Raw genomic sequence first — 12,723 nt, 5'->3', positions numbered from 1 at the left:
TGGCTCTGAGCCCATCTCAGCATCCCCAGGGCAGCTCTGTGCCCCACTGGGGTGCTCCCTTCCTTCTCCTCTCTGCCCCCAGCCAACACCAGGCCAGCAGCACTGAGAACAATAAATACTGTAATAAATAGAGACAACCCTGTCAGGTGGCACTGCTCCACAGCAGGCGGTGTAGCCGGGGGGGTTCTGGGGTACCCCTCCTCCAAGCAGGGGTGTGCACAGGTGCCCCTTGGGCTTGGGAGAGTCAGCTCTGCCCCACAGAAGCGCTGTGTACTGGGGAGGGGGCAGCAGTTCGGTCCATGAGGGTTCTGTTCCGGCCGCGGGTAAGCGTGGCTGTGTCCGGCTGTACTCGCCTGCCTCCTGCTGGTTTGATGCTCAATCTGGCAGAGGGGCTGGGGCAGCAGCCTGAGCAGAGAGACCCCACCTCCAAACTGGGGGCCACAAGGAGGGGGACAGCTCCAAAGATGGCTGCGAGACAGGAGGTGGCAGGTGGCAGGCCGAGGTGTCCTTAGAGCTCCATGGGATGAAGGTGGCCTTGGAGGATCATCACCAGGACAGCACAGCAACCTTCAGCAGGTAGGACGTGTTCCTGGGGGCACTGCCAGGATCATTTTGGGGCTCTTGGAGGCTGGAGGAGATGGGTACAGTGAAGACCTTTCTGTGCTGGGCACCAGGAAAGGCTCTTCTGGTGTGAGCAGCAAAGTGGCTTCAGACTTAGAGAAGCCAAAGGGAGCTGTGGGTGGGTTGGAAACCAAGGGTTAAATCAAACCACATCAGTAGGAGGGGATGGTGTCAGAGGCCCCAGGGGCCCTGGGCTCATCACCAGGGCCTGTGTCCCTGCCAGGTTTGAAGCTGGAGCCAGAGCCCAGTTGTGACACAGTCCTGGGGCCCAGCGTGTGCAGACAAAGCGGCGTTTGGTGTCCTGTGGTGGGGGGCAGGCAAGGCCCTGGCTCAGATGGGTTTGTACAGCAGCGTGGTCACATACTTCTTCTTGTATCTGTGCGTGGCACTCAGCACCATCACTCCATCCTGCCAGAGACACAGCAGGAAGGGGAGCTCAGCCCAGCCTGGCTGTGCCCACCTGGGATCAGAGCATCCCCCAGGGCATCCATCAGGAAGAGGGGGGCAGTTCTTGCCCATCCCTGCTGCCCTGAGCCTCACAGACAACAAAAGACACCCCTCACCCACCATGGGGAGGCAGAGTGAGGGAAGGGTCTGGTATTTACCAGGGCTGCCCAGCTCTACCATGCTGTGGTGAAACAGCTGGGGAGAACTGGGAGCTGTGAGGAGACCATAGCCTTACACCCGTGCCAGCAGGCAGCCAGGCTGTCCCCAGGACTGTCCCCACATCCCTGCAGCACCATCCCCACTCTGGCTGCCCCACTCCCTGCAGGTGCTGCAGGTTGCTGGGAGCCACAGCAGCTTCCCCAGCTTACCTTGATGGAGAGAGCATAGAGGTGATTGAGCATGACATGGTTGGGTTCTGGCAGCAGTGCTGGGTCACACTAGGAGAAGAGGAATGTCACAGGAAAAGAGCAGAGCCCTAAAACCCCCATCCCTCCCCTCCCCAAACCATCACAGGCAGCTGCCACCTCAGGCAGCCTAAGCTGCTGGTGACTCTGGCTGTTCTGAACAAGAACAGAGCTCAGGGGCCAAACCAGAGTGGTCAAGGGGAAAAGTGGTGCTTTTCCCAGGAACTGCCCAGGGCCAGGCCCCAGGCAAAGGGAGAGCAGGCTCCCTGCAGACAGGATTCCCCTTCCAAACCCTCTGTGGCTCTGCATATGTAGTGACCAGTACCCACCGAGATATTGGTGTCCTTGTTGAGGATGACCTGGAGGAGGTGAGGTGGGAGGATGGGGGGAGATTTGAAGCGTTCCTCAGGCCGGTACACGTACATCTCCTGGCCATAAGGACCAGGGGGTGAGCTGGATAAGTCTAAAGAGAAGAGATGGGAGGAGATGTGAAACGGCTAAAGCAGGACTGGTGAGCACAAGGCAGCTCCCAAGATACCAAGTAGGGTCTTTCAGGCACAAACATCTTTCATGAGCCACAGCCACGTGTCTTATAGCAACAGCTCAGCCTTTTCACAGCAGGATAAGCAGCCAGGTGAGCTCTGGGTGTGCCCAAGCAGGGCTGTAAGCTTGTAGGTGTGGTGACACAACACAAGCACCCTGTGGTACCCACCCCAAGACTCCTGCATGCAGCACAGCCAGGTCGTCCCCCCCCCTTGCAGCAAGCAGCATGCTGACCCCAGAGCTGTATGCTTTGCAGCAAGGGCACAGCAAGTGAAACAGAGAAACTCTGTCTCAAAACTCTGTCTCTAAACAGTTTTGCTGGCCTTTTTGGGCTTCACAAGCACACAATGCCCACATGCTCCTGCTGCTGTAGAACTGCCTCACAAGGAGGTCAGGTGAGAAGTCCCATGTGAGAGACCACAAGAGCTTGTGCTTACTGGGAGCTGGACTGGCTGTTATCTCCCAGCCACATCTGACCTGATGGTTTTGCAACAGCCAGCACCTGGGAAGGGCTCCACATCCCTGGAGCTCCTGCTGTGTGCTGGTTTCTTCACAGTGAAGCATCTCCTGCCCAGGCTGGGCAAGGATGTGGAGCTGAGGCTGTGTCTGAGATGGGGGTCTGTACCAGGGCCAGGATGCCACACTCAGGGTGTGAAACTGAGCTGCCTTCCAGCATGACACACTGAGCCAGCACTGCTGGTGTCTGTGTGGTAACCTAACCTGCTGCTGTAACACAAGAGGAGAGCAAGGTTTCTGGTGTGCTTGCACCAGTACAAATTACCTTGGCATGAAGAGTGGCTGATGAAAATAACCAGGATTCTGCTCCCGTCTAGCTTGTACCCTGGATCAGATGACTTACTCACAGTTGAGCAGACAGAAAGGGCTGATGTTCCCAGTGCTCACCAGTCTGAAATGGCTGCCTCGACCACGAGCAGGAACTGGCCCTGCCCAGGACAGTGCTAGCACAGAATAAGTTACACCAGCCCCTTCATGGAGACTGAGGACCTGCTGCCAAATAATCCTCTTCCTGGGTGCAACCCCACCCCTCTGCTCAGGGGGTCTCTTCTCCCCCAGAGCAGTGATTCCCTCAGAGCAGAGGAGGCAGAAAATAGCACATGCAAAGCTTTAATGCCACAAAAACTCACCCCGACCTGAGGTTTCTGAGCTCTCCAGGGAATCCACCTTCAAGGCATCGAAGACTTCAAAGTCAGACTTCTTGACATGAATCAGGTTGTTGATTGTGCCCATCTGGCTGGTGACCACAGGCTAGAGAGAACTGAGGGTCAGTCTTCCTACATCCCCCTCCAACCAGAGCACATGCCCTGCTTCCCAGATCCTCTCAGCCCAAGCTGTCTGTGCTGTGCCATTACCTCAGAGCCCTGCTCTGTGCTGTGCCTGCAGATCTCTGCTGTTTGCCCCGTGAGGATTTCCTGTTACTCTCAGGCTCCTACAGCACCTCCTCTATTCACCCTCTCTCTGTTACATACCAGTGGGTAAGTGTCTTCTCTTTCCACCCATGATTCAGATAGGAGAAGAACCTGCAGTGAGTGCTGGCCCCACAGCCCAGGTAGGCAATTCCAAAAGGGGATTTAGAGGCCTTCTGGTGTTTCCCTGCCCCTCAGCACCTCCTTGATGCTCCCCAGTACAGCAAGTCTTATCCCAATGACCCAGGCTCTGAAAGGACTCACAGGATGGAGGTGCCCCTCTCTGCTCCTCCTGTTCCCCCCCTTGCTGCAGTTAAATCATGTTTAGTCCCTTGCAGAAGACCAGATTTGCAGGGATAAAGCTTTAAGCATTACCTCAGATGGGTCATGGACCCACTGACCATCCACGAAGAATTTGTACTGGTGCTCTCCTTCTGGGAGGTCCAGGATAGCAACAAAGTCATTGTGGCTGTGCAGAGAGAACAGACACACAGCAGCATTACTTCCTTGATGCTCTTCGATGCTGCTCTTCCACCAGAAAACAGCATTTTTTCCATGCACTGCCCAGCCCCTCCACCCCAACACCCTCCTGACAGATTAGGCTGGGTCCTTGCCAGGGATCTGAGGTGAGGACACAGGAGGCAGGAGAGCCCATGGACAGGGAACTCGGTGTGCCAGACACACTGGTGAGCAGGGATGGGCAAGACATCTAATCCATCCCCCACCCTCCTGCAGCACTGCAGGGTGGGGGCAGCAAATGCTAAACCTGCAATTGAGAGAAACCCATTTGATGATTTGCTAGGATTATGCCCAGAGTCCTACAGAGTTTCCACAGAAATCACTGATGTATTGCACAGCAGTGAGAAACCTCAGTAGGACAGGAGAGACAAATAAACAAACTCCACTGGCAACAATGCAACAAGGCATGGGGCAAGGCCAGGGTCAAGGTAAGAGCTGACAGCTTCCAAAAGACTGCTGCACACCCAGGCAGGGCTCTGCTGCCAGGACTAGATGCTGTGTGACATGCAGCTGGGAAGGAAAAGTGGCCCATCCTGCCCTTCCCCTCTGTTTCCTTATTTCCAACCACCAAGCAGCATCACCCAAGGAAGCTGACTATGGATTTGTGCTCAGACCCTCCAGTGAGCAAAGGGAACAACAACCAGCACAGAGAAGGGAAAGCACTCCCTGTGATGGAGAGGAAGAGCACAGAGAGTGACCTGAGGGATTGGCTACCTCTTGATGAGAGGGATCTTGGTGCTCCAGTTGTTGAAAGATCCAGAGATGAAGACCTCTTTGCCTCCATCAGCCCAGCGGATGACAGTGGGTCGGGCTTGTTGGGATGGTTTCACTGACTCCTCCAAATCTGGCTGCCATGACACAAACTCCTTGTCCCCAGGAATCTGAGCAAAGAAAACCAGAGCCTGACTGAGCCACAAAGACAACCTGGGACTACTTTTACTTCCCCTTGGCTCCTATCAGCCCACACGCAGATCCCGGATGAGAGCACTGCAGAGCTCCTCCAGCCTCCCAGCTCCCCACAGACCCTTTGCATGGCTGCAGGACAGGGAAGGCAGCAGCCAGCCCCTACCTTGGAGTCGTGGGAGCTGAAAACACTTGGATCATCGGTGCTGCCCACCATGATCTTGTGTGGGTGCTCCTTGGCAGGGTGGGGGGCACCCGAGCCATCTCCGCGCTGGGACTTGGAGCCGTGGCGTTCCCCAGACACACGCTCACTGGTGGTGTTCCCCATGACCCCTCAGCAGCCCCTGGGAGACACAGAGGACAGCAGTGTGACTGTACCCACGGGTTCCAGCAGCAAGGAGGGAAGCAAAGGTACCATTCCCCAGCGCTCTTTGCCAGGGGAAGCTGACAGCACTCCTAAAAACCACCTAAAGTTCATTCCCAAGTTTGGGAGGGCAACAGACAAGACAGCTTTGCCTAATTATAGCCATATGAGCCATCCATCCCATCCAGCTGGGAATTGTTAAGACTCCCAACCCCAGAGTAGTTAAACTGTGTCCCACACAAGCCCTCAACAGCTGGCAGAGCAGGGGGGTTGGTGGGAAAAATAAAGCCAAGCTTTAGGGGCAAATCGGTTGCTTGGTGTTAACAGAGCCTCTTTCAGAGTCCCACAGTCAGGCTTTACAAACATATCCCCTACACCCAGCAAGAAACAGCCAGAGAGTGAAAGTAGCAGCTGTTCAACAGCCTCCAAGAACTCGTGGGCAGAAGAGCAGAGCCTCGTGCCTGGCAAAGGCAACAGGGAGCATTTCAAGTGTCCGAGTGGAATCGCCCAAGCTGGAGCCTGGCCAAGGTGTGGGATTAATGCCACGGTGTCTGCAAAAAGCTCAGCTCTCAAAGGCATCCACTTATGATTTGCAAAGGCAAAACACCACCATAGCTGTGGCACAGCACGTGGAGGTCCTCTTGCTGTGACCCTGGCCAGTGGCACCACCCCGAGGGCTCCAGAATCTGCCCAACTCTCCGGGGGGAACACCAGTGAAGAGGCAATCCCAGCCACTCTGCAGCTGGAGATGGGCCATCACCCCCCATCCCACCCAGCTCCCACCAACCATACAGAGCCAAGCCATGAAAAACCAACTACACACCCACGAGCTCCACGGGACTCTTCAGGCCTTTCCCAGCAGCCAAGATGGGTTGGAGTTCTTGCCACCTTCCCAAATTTATTTTTCAGCTTTCAGCTTACTGTGCTGATGATGGGCTGAGCAGGGCGAGGCAGAAGGACAGCATTAGTTGCAACGTTTAGGGATTTGTTTAAGAGATCAAGTTGTGTGAAAGGTGCCAGGCCAAGGTTGCCAGCCAAAGCTGGGCTTTAGAACATTATGAAGCAATTACTAAGATATTTCTTAAATCCTAGGGGCTAAAAGGCAGCTCAAGAGGGCAGCTAACTCCCACCCCCTCTCAGTGAGGATCAAGTACACCAAGATCCAGGTCAAATGACCTGTACCACTTGCTCTGACATCTTCCCCCTCTGCCCTGGAGGAGGCTCAGCCAGCTCCTCAGACAACTTATCCCTGTGCCACCAGACCTGCAGCTGAGGAGCTGCTTTCCCAGTATGCCCACTAAGGCTCTCTTACTTCCCATCTCAGTGAGGAAGGTAGGAAAAGCTGAACATCCTCCGGTACCAAGACAATTGAGAGAGACCTGAGAGATATATGCGGGTGCAAAGAGATCTGAAAACCTCCCTTTCTCTTTTCTAAATGGAATCCAGTCCCTCTGGCTGTCCCTGACAGGTCACACTTATCCCAACAGCCCCTGAGGTTTCTCTGAACCAGTGGCTCCTCTCCAGCACTTGGCATCTGAAACCACACTCCGATGAGACCACTTGCATCGTGCAGCTGACAGGAAGCTCTCTGAGCATGACCTGCAGCACTTGGCTTTACTAAATTAACCTCTAGAGCCCAAACCCTTCTTCTGCCTTCAGACAAGGTCCTGCAGCACAGCGGGTTCTGACAGTGTTGACACAACCATGTCCGTGCTGCTGATGGAAACGCTGCCTATACCAAAGCCCAGGCAAACCTCTGCAGTGCCTCAGCACATCTTCCCCCAGTCCCAGCGAGGTGGGTGCTCATCACCCCCATCCCAAAACCCTTTCAGTGTCTCCCAGCCCCCTCTCCCTGCTCCATCAGTGCTGAAACTGACACCAATTTCCCTTGAAATGAACACACCTGCTGCCCCTGACCCACTCAGACACACCGGCTGTGGGGGATTTATTTGGGGAGAAACGGGGTCTTTGCTCAGCACCCTCGGCTGAGAGCTGCTGCCGGACGAGCCCGGACTCTCCTGACTCCCTCCTTGGGGGAAGGGTCCAGAGCTCGGCTGGGAGGTGAAGGGAACGAGCTGGGAAGCTGAAGGGAACGAGCTGGGAAGCTGGGGACAGGAGTGTCTGCCGAGGAGAAGCGGGCAGGGCTGGGACGAGGGCCCTGCACCGCGGTGACAGCTGACAGGGCCCACGGCCGCCTTTTCCCTTTCCTTTTCCTTTTCCCTTTCCCTTCCCGGTCACGGTGCATCGGGCCTCACAGCAGGATCGGGACATTCCTGAAGGGCTCGGCGGACAGCGCACCCCCGGCTACCGCTCCCGGGCCGCCCTGACGCACCGCGCTGTCCCCCTCGGGGGGACTCCCCGCCAAACCCCCCGTGGCACCACCCGCCCAGCTACTACCGCCGCCCATCCTCCGGGCTCCTGACCAGCCCTGACACCCCAACCCCGACCGCCGCCACACCTGCCCGCAGCCTCCGCCGCCGCCTCTCCGCCTCCGTCCAAAATGGCGACACCCCCCCCCTCCCCGTCCCTACCTTCCCCTCCACCGCCGGCGGCCTCTGCGGGGCGCTCTGTCCCGCCCCCGCCTGCCGCGCCATGGCCGCGCCCACCCCCATTGCGGACCCGGTGCTCCGGGACCGGCCCGCGGCCATGTTAGCTGAGGGCACTCTGGAGGTGATGGGCGTGCGGGTTGAGGCTTCACGGCTTCGTCCCCCGCATTAGCCGCTGGCGGCCATGTCGGTTGAGGGCAGAGCTGGAGATGGGGGAGCGGCGCTGGGGTTGGGTTGCGGGGTGGTATCGGTCCGGTGCCGTCCCGAATCCTCAGGACAGGCACCAGAGACTGAGACAGCACGTGGAGTGTTGGTCCCTGGTCCTGGTAGAGGGACAAAGGTTTATTGCACTTTTCTCAGGGTGCCCTGGCCCGGGGAGGTCGTGGTTTCTCCAGCATGGAGCTGACCCGCGGGTAGAACTTGAGGAGCTGCAGGTCCAGGATTTGGGGAAGGAAGAGGAGGGATCCCTGTCCTCGGGGACAAGACCTGGCATGGCTCCGGCACAGCAGGAAAGGCAGACAGACCGGGATGTGTCTTCAAGGAATCAACTCTCTCCGCATCTCCTGAGGTGGCAGCAGACACAGCGAGAGACTACAGAAACACCCGAGCCCAAAGGAATAAAAGGAGAAAGCCAGGAGGGGACCCACTCTCTCCTTCACCTGAGCTTAGGGGGAGAGTGAGACGTAGACAAGGGTAGACACGATCAAACCAACGCTGAAGAAGACTTTGAAGATGTGGGGCACGGCGCTGGAGCGGGCAGCACCATCCCCAGCTCTGGTGTGCAGAGGTTTCACCACCCGCTGCCGCTGGGTCAGGATGGCCTCCCTGGCACCCCCCCAGGCACCCGGACCCCGCAGGCGGTACTGGTAGGATGTGCAGGGACCAAAGACCACCTCCAGAGCCAGTTTGGGGTCGGTGAGGAAGAGGGTCAGCACGTTGGGCTTGACCCCCACCTGGGAGGCGAGCTCGTCCATGTAGGCGATGTAATCCACCTGGATGGTGTGCCTCTGGCTCTTCACGTACCTGCGGGCAGGGAAGGCAGGGGGATGCTGGCAACAGAGCCTGTGCACTGGGAAGGTGATGGTATTGGAGGGACGAGCACGGGGAGGGATCAGCGGGGTGGGGGTGTTGCAGCTGAGCACATCCCTGCCCTCTGCTGGCACGGCCAAAAGCGTCGAAGGGACTCTTACTTCTTTGCCATGGCTTCCTTCTTCTCCCTGATGTCAGCCTCCATGTCGTGCCGTGAAGGCAGCTTGCTCAGCCCTAGGGAGGATGAAACACAGTCTGGGGGTGCTGGACCCTGCTGGCTCTGCCATCACTTGCAGCCAGGATGGCAGAGCTGGCTGCTGCCTCCCAAACACAGCCAGGGACTGTTGACCCCCTCTCCAGGGATGCAGGGTCAGGCTGCAGCCACAGGGGAGGTTTGCCTCTCTTACCCTTGAAGACACGGGTGGCCCAGCGACTCTGGAGCTCAGAGATGGGCATGACAGCACCCACAGGCTGGATGAGACCAATGAAAGCCAGTGTTGGCTTCTCCAGTTCAGGGAGGAACATCAGCTTGTAGAGGGAGATCTGGTTGTCCACCACTTTCACATAACTCTCGAGGAAGGGGAAGGAGAAGGTGTATCCTGTGGCAAAGACCACGGCGTCGATGTCCTCCCTGGTGCCATCCTCGAAGATGGCAGATGTCTCAGTGAACTCCTTGATGTTTGGCTTCACCTGCACCCTGCCCGAGATGATGCGGTTGGGAAGGTCATCGTTGACAGTCGGGTGCTGGTCAAAGAGCCTGGAAAGCAGAGAGAGAGCTCCTGCAGGACCTGGGCAGTGGGATGGGCAGCAGGTACCAGGGTGCTGCTGAGGCTCTCACCGGTGCTGGGGCTTCAGGCCGTAGAGTGCGTGGTCGAAGCGGGCATTGACCTTCCTCTCTATGAGATAACTGCTGATATTTGGAGGCAGCAGCCCATGGCAGAACACTATGAAACGGGTGTTGTAGGTGAAGTCAAAGGGGTACCCGGATTCTGCCACCCGATGCAGGACCCAAGTCCCACGCTTGGTGCTGAGGAAGACCTGGGCAAAGGAGAGGAGAGGTGGCAGCATCCTGGGGACCAAACTGAGCCCCCCACCACCACCATGCTCTTCACACAAAGGATGAGAGCAACCATGCCCATCCAGATGGGAATGGTGTTCAAAGGAGTGAGGGGAGCCCCCAGGGGATGGTGAGGGGGTTGTTTGGTGTCCTCTGGGGTCTGAATAAGGAGCACCCACCCCAGCCCTTGTGGCATTCCCAGCACACCTGCTTGGCTGCGTGGCTCAGCTCCACTGCGATGTCAATGCCTGAATTCCCAGTGCCAATAACAACCACACGCTTCCCCAAAAAGGACTGTGAGTTCTTGTAGTCCCGGCTGTGCAGGTACCAGCCCTTGAACTTTTCCAGCCCTGGAAAAGAGAAGGAAGCTGTGCCATGCCAGGACATGGGGCTGGGAGTGGCTGTACCCCCCACTCAGCTCAGACTGGTGGTGTGTTTGGGAACAGGCTGGGATCATCATGGCCAGCAGGAGTGGTGCAGTCTTGGGATGGTGGGTGACCAGAGTGGCATCTCCAGCCTGTGAGATGCCATTGGGAATGGTCTGACTTGGAGCAGGGCTTGGACTGGAGACCTCCATGCTCCTACCCCCAAATCCTCCTGTGGTTCCTTTCCAGTGCCAAGAGCAGCTGGAGTCCATGCCATCCCACCAGACCCTGGTGACCCAAGCCAAGAGGATCGCCACAGCTAGAAGCCTTGCAGGCTTTTTGCCTGGCACCCCGAGGAGGCAGCAACCAGCAGCACCAAGCTTTTCAAGCCTTGTCAGAGGGCTGGAGCATCCAGCAGGTATGTAGCCAGCAGCTTGGGGAACCTGTCTGTGGCAGGAGAGGTGGGCTGGCAGTAGTGGCACCTGCCAGCAGGGTACTTTGGTCAGGTTCTGACAGCACAGCAGAGCCACCGAGGACAGACCACCAAGATGGGTGGGCTAGCATCATGCTCTTACAGTCCCACCTGTTGTGTTAACCTGTGGAGCTGATTTTGGCAGGAGTGGGGGCTAAGCTGGAGAGGAGGGAGTTTCCAGGGGTATTTGGAGCGGGTGAGCAGCAGTACCTGGGAAGGAGCTCAAGGGGAGATGTGCATCCGTGTGGTGCCCGGTGCACACCAGCACGGCATCGAAGACAGACGTCTCCTTCTTCCCTTCACTCTCTGTCACCACCTCCCACTGCCCCGTGGTGGCAAAGTTGGGGCACTTGGAGATGCGGCACACGCTGGTCTGGGAGTGGGGAGAGCAGGAGTCAGGCACCGGGCACCTCCCAACCCCACAAACCCCCCCCAGAGCCCCCGGCTCTCACCCTGAAACGGATGTGTCGGAGCAGATCGAAGTGCCTGGCGTACATGTAGAAGTATTCCATGATCTTGGAGTTGTGCATGTAGTTGGGGAAGTCCTCAGGGATGGGGAAGTCGCTGTAGCACATCATCTCCTTGGAGGCGTTGATGATGACGGAGCGGTAGATGCTGGCACGGCCCTCCTCGGGGTGCTCCTGTGGGAGTGGGGTAGGGATCAGCACTGGGATGGGGAGCTGGGGCTGCAGAGACCTACCTGGTTCTTTGCCATGCCCAAGGGCATGGGATTAAGCCACAGGTGGCTGTAGCAGCCATCCCTGTGCCCACCACCCTCCTGCAGGTTTTAACTTCCCACCCCGTGAAAGGAAGGAGAGGAAGCTCTGGGATGGCAGGAGCCACACAGTAATGACAGTGAGGTCATGAAGTCTTGTGCCTCAGTTTCCCTCCTCCCAGCCTTAATGTGTTCCCAAAGCTGTATGAGGTGCTGTTGTCACTTCAGTTCTCATCAGTTGCTGAGCCAGCTCTGGTGCTTCCAGCTGGGCAGAACCAGCAGACTTGCAACCAAGCCACCCCAAATCCTCACTGGTGTGGTGCAGTGTTCCCCCTCCCCGGATTCTTCCACCTGCCCATCAGGACATGGTGGTGAGGCTGGTCTTCTCCTTGGTGGGTTCTCGGTGGAAAAGTCAACAGCCCCATTAGATGGGGACAGAACCAAGCTCTGGGGCTTCCCCTGAGTCAGGGAGAGCTCAGGCACAGAAGAGGCAGCACTCGGTGCCTCTGCGTGGGTGAGTGGCACAGGAGGGAGAGGAGCACCTGGGACTTCCAATGATGGATTGGGGAGGATGGGGAGTGGGACAGCCAGTGGGGTCAAGTGGGACCAGGATAGGTAGTAAAGGGTTGGAGGGGACCTAGAACAAAGCAGCAGATGGGTGCGACTACAAAGGGAGGGATGGGAAAGGAGAAGGATGAATCTGAGGGCATGAGCCCTGGGATAAAGTCCTCGGGGAGGTCCCTGCTGCTGCTGGTGGGATGGAGATGAGTGCTGCATGGCCAGCACACCAGCTGGCACCACGGGGATGTCTCAGCACCACAGCCGTTGTTTTTTGCTGGGGTTTTCTTTGGAAATCTTCCCGTCAGGTGTGTGCAGAGCAGGGAAGCTGTGCTCCGTTAGCTGCCACGGAATGCTCCTCCTGTTCCCCTCCGGGACGCTGCCGCGGGGCTTACCTCAAAGCGCCAGAGTCCACCGATGTCCCCGCTCCTCTCGAAGCAGGTGGGTACCAGCCCCTCATCCAGGCAGCATTTCAGGGCACACAAGCCAGAGGCACCGGCACCGATAACAGCTACTCTCTGGCCAGCCATGTGCAGCGGTGGCAGGGATGCAGGGGGAAGCCTTGGCCAGGGGCAGAACACGTTCCGGAGGGTGCAGATCCCCGATGGGTGACACCTGGGCGCTGCGCGGTGTCACTTGGTAGGGAATGACTGTCCCTGTGCTTCTTGTGTGTGACCAAGGTCAGCTGGGGTGTCTCAAGGTGTGTTTCTTCCAGACGTGATCTACAGGTTCCCTCCCCCCCCTGTGCCACACCCC

General features: G+C 57.7%; 2 protein-coding genes across 5 annotated transcripts; both read right to left on the bottom strand.

Annotated features, from left to right (window-relative positions):
* Positions 1-100: 100 nt before the first annotated feature.
* On the bottom strand, positions 101-7,776 carry PRKAB2 (protein kinase AMP-activated non-catalytic subunit beta 2). 4 transcript variants are annotated; one of them, XM_030455689.1, is made up of 9 exons: positions 7,757-7,776; positions 6,049-6,161; positions 5,028-5,205; positions 4,673-4,839; positions 3,815-3,908; positions 3,161-3,281; positions 1,802-1,935; positions 1,437-1,505; positions 101-1,029 (listed from the first exon to the last, which is right to left on the bottom strand). In XM_030455689.1, exons 3-9 carry the CDS (start codon positions 5,187-5,189, stop codon positions 952-954), a joined length of 825 nt encoding a protein of 274 aa, XP_030311549.1. In that variant the 5' UTR covers positions 5,190-5,205; positions 6,049-6,161; positions 7,757-7,776; the 3' UTR covers positions 101-951. The 4 variants fall into 4 exon arrangements, with proteins under 4 accessions (XP_030311549.1, XP_030311547.1, XP_008493064.1 ...); XM_030455687.1 differs by having other exon boundaries at positions 7,684-7,763; XM_008494842.2 differs by having other exon boundaries at positions 3,167-3,281; positions 7,684-7,763.
* A 212-nt stretch (positions 7,777-7,988) lies between these two features.
* Positions 7,989-12,620, bottom strand: LOC103529404 (dimethylaniline monooxygenase [N-oxide-forming] 5). Its single transcript, XM_008494843.2, has 8 exons — positions 12,363-12,620; positions 11,147-11,335; positions 10,905-11,067; positions 10,065-10,207; positions 9,639-9,838; positions 9,208-9,557; positions 8,962-9,034; positions 7,989-8,794 (listed from the first exon to the last, which is right to left on the bottom strand). Exons 1-8 carry the CDS (start codon positions 12,495-12,497, stop codon positions 8,437-8,439), a joined length of 1,611 nt encoding a protein of 536 aa, XP_008493065.2. The 5' UTR covers positions 12,498-12,620; the 3' UTR covers positions 7,989-8,436.
* Positions 12,621-12,723: the final 103 nt, after the last annotated feature.

The sequence above is a fragment of the Calypte anna genome, chromosome 8 (assembly GCF_003957555.1).
Source record: "Calypte anna isolate BGI_N300 chromosome 8, bCalAnn1_v1.p, whole genome shotgun sequence".
NCBI classification, from domain to species: Eukaryota; Metazoa; Chordata; class Aves; order Apodiformes; family Trochilidae; genus Calypte; species Calypte anna.
The sequence above is the reverse complement of the archived record's forward strand: the minus strand, read 5'-3'. Positions and strand labels throughout refer to the sequence as shown.

What these genes read in the sequence shown, in the direction of transcription:
- LOC103529404 (XM_008494843.2), bottom strand. Translation starts at nt 12,497, where the DNA reads ATGGCTGGCCAGAGAGTAGCTGTTATCGGTGCCGGTGCCTCTGGCTTG. An exon ending in GTGGACTCTGGCGCTTTGAG is followed by an intron (nt 11,336 to 12,362) that starts GTAAGCCCCGCG and finishes CCACTCCCACAG; the next exon opens with GAGCACCCCGAGGAGGGCCG. An exon ending in AAGGAAGCCATGGCAAAGAA is followed by an intron (nt 8,795 to 8,961) that starts GTAAGAGTCCCT and finishes CCCTGCCCGCAG; the next exon opens with GTACGTGAAGAGCCAGAGGC.
- PRKAB2 (XM_030455689.1), bottom strand. Translation starts at nt 5,189, where the DNA reads ATGGGGAACACCACCAGTGAGCGTGTGTCTGGGGAACGCCACGGCTCC. An exon ending in CTCAGAAACCTCAGGTCGGG is followed by an intron (nt 1,936 to 3,160) that starts GTGAGTTTTTGT and finishes TCTTCTCTTTAG; the next exon opens with ACTTATCCAGCTCACCCCCT. An exon ending in ACAAGGACACCAATATCTCG is followed by an intron (nt 1,506 to 1,801) that starts GTGGGTACTGGT and finishes CTCTTCTCCTAG; the next exon opens with TGTGACCCAGCACTGCTGCC.